An 8,156-nucleotide genomic window follows, 5' to 3' on the forward strand; every position below is an offset into this window, starting at 1 on the left:
TTCAACCTTGATTTTTTTTTTTGGTGTTTAAGTAATTCAAAATCAGACAAACTATACTTACACGTTCCTAACAATAAATTGAAATTAAGAAGAGAAGAAAATTTAACATTCTTTTATTTCTGTCGGTTTCAAATATAGAACACTAATAGATTCCAAAACCAGAAAAATAGAATTAAAACTCTTCATAACAAATATCCCTGTGATTTGTACAAGTATATGGTATGTAAATGTTATAAACTGCTAAGAACTATAAAATTCGGTCCCACGGCTATATAGTTTGATGCCATTTGTCGGTATAAGTCCATGTGTTAAAACCACAGTGCACGTGCACTTACATGTACGTGAGATCAGTTCTTTGCTTAGATCATATCACAGGAGAGACTGGATGCAATGCTTGCTGCGTGTTTTATACGTGTAGTAGCTGTTATATTAACTTAGACACGCTCCAAGTTGTTCATCATGCCAATCTGATTTCTGCGGGGTATATTCGTAGATTATATGGCAAAGTTCGCGTCGGCGCAGATGACCCCTTCCGTTGACTGTTTAAGCCTTTTTGACCATTTTAATTCAATTTCTTTGAAAACCGTTCGAGGTCATCCGTTGGAATACTTGGTAAGATCTCTGAAGAAGATGAGAGACGCAACGATATTACCGTTCTTCAGTTTGCCTCCCATGGGCAGGCAACCACATTTGATGAATCCTCCCAATTTAGAGATGATTTTCTGCATTCCCAGGTTATTGCAGAATGTGTCCACATACATTCCCTGATATCCAAGAATTTCGGAGAATTCCAGTACCTTTCTCATGCAAAACTCGCCAATTCCTTTTTGTCGGTCATTTGGCCTCACTATGATATAGGGATCCACTGCATCAGGGGAACCCCGATAGAACTTGCTTGACGTCATAATAAACGACGCAATGAGTTCTTTCGTTCGTTCGTCGATGACAACAAAACAGAAGGATTCTCTTATCTCGTCGCGGAATTCCTCTTCATTCTGAAACTCGTCCACACCAAACCCATGTCCATCTTCGGCACACTGTTGGATAAGTTCATACGTTTCGGTCATGTGATCATCGGACATCCAATCAATGATGATCTCCCGATTGTTGGGTAGCTGCGACAAAAGGGGCAAGTGCGGTAACAATCGTTGATGGCGGTCCTCTCTTAGCATCATTCCGTATCGGTTAAGTTTGGCAGCAATCTGTAAAACAAAAAAGATTGTTGGTGATATGGATGGCACATAATTTATCATCATAAATTTTCTACTTTTTGTAAAGAATTTAATTTTAGATATATGTTTGGAACAGGTAAAAGAAAAATGTTTCAATATCTTATGTACACCAAAAGCGACGCAAGAGCAGAGGTACAGGACTAAATACAATCATAATATTTTACCATTTTTAAGGGTATATCAATATAACCACTTTTATATATATATATTTACATTTTACAATTTTGTCATTGCCTATGATAACACTACGTATCGATTTTGTACTATAAAACCCATAACTTCAAATGACGTATAATGGAGGAGACAGTGGGGTTTGCTTATCTATATTTAAATATTTAATCGTACAATGGCTGAAAATTATATAAATACATGTATAAGTAATAAGGAATCATTCTTTGAATATTTATCATAAAGCCCTTCGGACTCTATTGGATTTGATCATGCTCCGACCGAAATTATCACCTCAAAATACTCAAAGAATGGTTCCTTATCCCTTAAATAAATCATCGTCTGTTCTGTTTGATACAGATATAGTTATCTACGTAGATACATATTTTTTCATCTCAGTCAAGCATGCATGATTACATGTAATTGAAGAAGAAGAAACGTATGCCGATCACTATTGGATCATATCAAGTAAAGTTCAAGCACGTTAATTCAATTAGAGATCAAACACATATTATAATAGCATACACTAATACCCAATTTGAAAAACCGTAGTACATATGTAAAAGACTCAACGATGACATTCACGCTAACCCTTGAACCTGAAGATGTTTGTTGAGTATGCAAGTTAAATCTGATCACAAGTGAGTGAAGCAATGGCAAAGACCCTACATGATTTGATATAGCTACAACAATAATGAAATACTTCAAAAGATGAAGTATAGTGTGTACATGTAATGGCGTGATAAGAGCATTTTAATTTGATTCATCTGCCTTGGGATTTTATCTTCCTTGTATATCCATGTAGATCTTACAAGATAAACTCTATCTTTTGCGCCGTATTTTTTAAAGGTGGTAAGGTGTTTATTGGGGGTTTTCAAAAGTTAGTATTTCAAATTACACTGGCATGTTACTGAAATTCTTACATTTATCAACATTCTTATTAAGTTTAAAACTTATTTTTTTCCTTGGAAAACGCATGATTTCTGGGTTCTATCAAACTGACAGCAAGGTACATAAAGCCAAAAATCTCTCTATATGCAAGTTTAGAGAAACCTCTATTTATTCAAATTTAACTGTATTTTTACATCGCTGATATAATATTTGCCACGATTTCAGATGTTCTCCTCAAGTAACAATTCACTAGTCTTTAATCACATGGAAAGCTTTCAAAAGGAAAATGCTGAGAGTCAAGGACTGTGGATATATATTTCAAAAAAGAACGGGGAAAAAATCGGCACAGATAAATCTACAGTGAACATCTTGGCGGAGGTTCATGTTTTCCAAACGTTCGAAAGCCATACATTTGGAACACGTTACACGTAAAATATGCGCAGTCAGCTTGCAATCTTTCTAAAATGTGCAGAGAGAGAGAGAGAGAGAGAGAGAGAGTTCGATAAGATTAGGTTTACTTTTTTATGTTTTAAGTTTAATTAGGTAAACGGTTCAAGTACCAAGTGCACGGTTAGTTTTTTTTAAATGCTGTAGAAAGTATTTGCGCAATTAAATCACCCGATATAAGATACCCTTTGTCTAATAGCACAGCTTGCAAATCGTGTTGTTTAGAGTCAAGTGTAATGACGTCAGAGTTCTAACTGTCCCTGACCTAAAAGCTGACCACTGTCCATCCGGATAATACCAAGCAAGATTACTAACGATTATCATAAGTACTTAATCAAATTCACCGACGATTACTTTAGTTCGGCCAGCTGTACATCGTAAACATGTTTACAGTTTTCCCCATGAGTGCTTTACAATACGAATGTAAACACACGTACACACGCCAAGAACTTCATCAAAAAATGGATTATTCGGTGTCACAGCAAAACAAAATTAAGTCGATTTACAAGAATAGCCCTTGTGCAAAAGGTCGTGTGTAATTAACCTTATGAATTTGACGTCATTTGTTTTGTACCCAAAATTACTTCACATGTATTCAGTAAACGATCGACGGTTTTGGAACAAGCGTCCATTGTACGTCCAAATGATTAAAAAAGGCTATTCATAATACGCAAAAATGGAGTTCCCTTAATTCAAACGAAAGCTAGAGAGCTTATTTCCTGATAAACCAGATGATATATCAAATTACCACAGCTATATGTTATGCAGAGCGTACTCAAAGTCAATGGTGCCTCTTTTCACTAACTAGCTTCAAGAGTTGCATTTAAAAAAGCGTAGTTTTTGGTAGAAAATTGCGGTCATTGCAACTTAATCTGGCACAAATTCGATAATTGGATTTGCCAATTCGGTGTGGAAGATCTGAAATCAACTCAGTGACGACATTGACAAACACAGTGTAATTGTGATTTATTGATCACGGGCAACTACAGTGATTCCTTTTGCTCAATGTAATTTAAAGATTTATTTTTAAAGAGCAATTCAGCAAAATTTTCTGACCATCATAACCTATGAATTTTGCAAATCAATTGGACATGTATTGACTAATGGCGATATAATTGCCTCTGTTAAAGATTTTATTTTAGAGAACATATTGGTCTAATGTTAGAGGAAGTTAGTAACATTTTGTTTTGTTCCCAATTTACATCGAAATAAATATATGCATATTCAATAAATGTATCATTAATACACCATTAAGGTCTACCTATATATATATATATTGTTAGCAAGACACGTTTAACGTTGCCAGCTTATATCAACAATAAGGGAAGGGCCGAGTTGCTAAAGACAAGGAATCAGAAATCAAACAAGAATTAGTATGACAGATGTTACATCTTAAGATTGTATCCAGTCTGCTACTGTGAGTACAAAAAGGTCACAATTGTACGTCGGTTATTGATTCAGATAATGGCCACTCAGGTAGTATACACAATTTCTGACGAAAGCAACATAAATTGTACAAGTCTACTTTGCTCTAAATTTAGACATTATGAAACGTAATTAAATTATGGTTATCAATTATCTTGCTCCTTAAAATCATCAATTCACGTCTCTCTGTGCGTTTTTATTTACATCAAGGCTCACATACACGCGATCTGATTTATGGTGAAATTACGCTCTTAAAATAATAGACTACGCCCAAGCAATGTACACGAATACCCACAATACAATACTGGTCAGTTGACATATATACATGTACAATCATCATTGTAAACACGTTGCTATACTACATTGGGTTTAGATAAATTAAACTTCAACTGTAATTTCTTTACCTTTGATGTTGGCTCTTTGCAGTCAGGTTACATTTAATATCCGTTTCAGCGTCCCAAAAAAAAAACCGTTACAACCAGGAATCCGCGGCTTTTCTGGGTCTCCGTTCTTCAAGCTCTGGTTGTAGATTTTAAAGATGTAAACAAGGAACAAGAGGGATCAAGGCCACCTCTGCTCTCATTGATCTCTCGACGAGTGACTAACAGCCGTGATGTGCTCAGCGGTCGCTGCAGCTCGATGCTTTGAAAAGAGACTGGTCGATAGATCGCAGAAAAGTGGGTTAATGTTATACAGAGGCGGATCCAGAAGGCTGCGTCTTGATCATCAGTTCCTCTCTACAAATATACGTTCTTATCTTAATTTCTGACAACTAAGGATCGTTCTTTTGGAAAAAACACTCATAACGAAATTCACAGAAAACCACTTACTTGTGCTTCTTTCAGACTTAAATTACGACTGCGCTATCTATAAACGGCGCATCGCTGTGGCATGGAATTCCAGACCACGTCAGAAAAAATTCTTTTTAAAAAACAGGTGTTATGTTTAAAGCGTGCACATGTACATGTAAATATGCAAATGCGCATGACCGATATGTGTTGTAAACTACCCCAGGAAGGTGTATTGAGCAACTTTAGTTCACGGTTCACTTGTGTTGCTCAGTGACGTATCTGTATAGATTGGGTGAAGTTGGGGTCACTGGGACTTAGCCGACAATAATTTTTGCTCAAGGTCTCACAAAAATTGTTTTTTTAAACATTATGAGTGAAAAGGATTTAAATACCCTTGCTATAAACAAACTTCAGTGTATGATATAATAAATGGACCTTTAAATAGATCCCATAAGATTAAAATTCTGAACTTGTTTGAAGACTCAAATGTTACCATTACCCCATATATGACCAACGGCCCGCTAAAATAAAATAAAATAGATGTATCAGCATCTGATAAATTTTACTGCAAACAAAGCAGAGAAATTTAGGTAAACTATTGTTTTACGACAGTATTTCTGTAGAAAGGAAAAAAGTGACGTTACATGTTTTAACAGACGGCAAACATTAAAGAACCTGAATTGGAAAATTTCCAACTAGTATCAACAATGCCAGAGGTTTTTTAAGGTAAAAAAATGTAGAAAGGAAAAGGATGCGAAGCACGGTTATGAGTTCAATGCTGTGCACACTTAAGGAAAAGGAAAGTATTTATAACCACAAATGATAAGAAATTGCATTACAATTATGGGGCTATAATGTACAATTAGTAGTTTTTAGTTTCTAATGGTCCAATTTTTGCGCTTTGAGTGAGCGTAATTCGTCAGCTTTTTGACTTATTAAAGTCTATCCAAAACTGTAAAGTAGTGATTTAAGTGTAGAAGATATGTAATGAAATACTATACATTCTGAGTGAAATTGCCAACCCTAACACAGTAAAAGTGATCTGGTACAGAATGTTTTAAAAGATATAAAAATAAATACATTACAGACAGATGAAAACTTGTGTTAATTCCAAGACAATGGATGATGATGCGTGCACATTGTCAATCTAGATATGCGTATAATTGTGTTTAAAACACACAACTGTGGTGGGATGTCCGAATGTCTGTTAGCAATTAAAAAAAAGTCAGTTATTAAGGTACAGTTATAAGTGTTCAAAGGGCATGATCACAATTTTGATTAAATATCATTTTCCTATTTTTATTGTTTACTTACACAATGAAATGCTTTCTTGATTCATTCGGGATATGAAGGTAGCGACATTGCAGAAAAATACATAACCCGCGTTAGCGTTAGGTCGCCGTAGGTTTGGACCAATCGATAAACAGGGCGTGTCGATCTCTGTCCTGTCAGTTTCTTGTCAATTTCAGCCGCTGTAGATTTCGACCAATCGATAAATGGGACAGGTAGATTTCAGTCTGGCTGTTTCTATAGAGCTATGAATTAACTATAAGTTTCCGTATGAAATAGAGGGAATAATACTTAGTAGATGTAAATATAATGCTTTATAATAGTAACGCATTTCTATTGATCAACCAAAATGTGAGTGTCAGTGGTAGAGTAACAAACAAGATGTAAACAAGGTTGATGCCATGTTTTTGTTTACATTGGTTCATTGGTACCAGTAAAACTTCCTTTTCAAGCTAATTTTTCTATCGGCTACACCGTCTTGATCATAAATAAACAGTTCCTAGCGTTTCTTATATTCATTTTAGATCTAAACCTCGAATTTTCAATTCAACTTTGAAAATGTAAACAAAGACATGATTTGATTTGAACATATTTTATTGTATATATATAAAACACATATAGTATAAAAATGGTTGGGAAAGAAGTTCTAACAACTTACGAGGTCTTCGCCATAGAATTAACATTTCACAAAACATGACCTAAACTTTGTTTACATAACAAAGAATTGTTAGCTATGAATCTTGCTTATAACTCGACCACTGACATTCAAATTTTGGTTGACATATAGAAATGCCTTACTAAATCACTGTAAACATTAAAAATGGGGAAAATTGTTTGACCAAAATCGTGACCATGTTAATTATGTACATGCACGAAAGAATGCAGATGAAACAATTCTGGAAAAATCTACTTATGTACTTATAATATATTAAAGGGGCATGGTCACGATTTTGGTCGATTTTTTCTCCGATTTTAATGTTTACATTGCTAAGTAAGGCATTTTTAATAAGCAATCAAAATTTGAGTGTCATTCGTTGAGATATAAGCGAGTTACAGAGCTTACAATTCTTTACTATGTAAACAACGATTTAGTTTCCATTTTGAATGCTGAAGTAAAAATTTCAGTTTTAGACCTAAAATGAATTTGTTAAACATAAGGAACTATTTATTTATGCTTAGAATAAATAAGAAGATAGACAAATCAGCTTGAAAAAGATTTTTACTGGTATATTGAACCTATGTAAACAAAAACAAGGCACGAGCCTTGTTTACATGACAAAGAATTTTGAGCCCTGTATTTTGCTTAAAACTCTACGTCTGACCCTCAAATTTCATTTGATCATTAGAAATGCATTCTTAATGCATTGTAAATAATAAAAACAGGAAAAATAATTTGACCAAAATTGTGACCATTCCCCTTTAAGTGCTATTCAGCAAACATTAAGCACTTTTATTTTGAACATCCAGGAGCAATTCTGCTGTACAGTGTAATCTATTTTAGTATATATTATTACTCTTTGCGTATTGAATATCGAATTATTTTACATGATCATCCACTTTTTCTACCACTTTTTATATTATTACTATTGTTTCTCTTATTTAGAACCAATTTAACAAGAGCTTGAACTTTGGGTAGTTGTGCCAAACAGCAAAGTGGCGCAGGCCTGTCTACATGTATTTCATTGCCGGCCACTCATCCTCTGAAATCAACTTGTCTGGTTTTTGAGCTAAGACTACGCAATCGGTGCATCTCTCGCTTGAAACGCATCATTTTTAACTTCTTTTGATGTAAGAAATAGATAGCTACGTTCAACCGAAAGTCCAAGGTCTCGTTAAAATGGTTCTAATATGCTTATTGATATACGTATAACTATGTTGCATTTTAAATTATACATAATTTTTTGGACCCTTG

At 34.5% G+C, this 8,156-nt stretch overlaps 1 protein-coding gene across 1 annotated transcript; it reads right to left on the reverse strand.

Moving 5' to 3' along the window:
* Positions 1-96: 96 nt before the first annotated feature.
* On the reverse strand, positions 97-5,181 carry LOC128164103 (uncharacterized). Its single transcript, XM_052827847.1, has 3 exons — positions 4,994-5,181; positions 4,568-4,900; positions 97-1,202 (listed from the first exon to the last, which is right to left on the reverse strand). Exon 3 carries the CDS (start codon positions 1,173-1,175, stop codon positions 594-596), a length of 582 nt encoding a protein of 193 aa, XP_052683807.1. The 5' UTR covers positions 1,176-1,202; positions 4,568-4,900; positions 4,994-5,181; the 3' UTR covers positions 97-593.
* Between the last annotated feature and the right edge of the window lie 2,975 nt (positions 5,182-8,156).

This window comes from Crassostrea angulata, chromosome 1 (assembly GCF_025612915.1).
Source record: "Crassostrea angulata isolate pt1a10 chromosome 1, ASM2561291v2, whole genome shotgun sequence".
NCBI lineage: Eukaryota > Metazoa > Mollusca > Bivalvia > Ostreida > Ostreidae > Magallana > Magallana angulata.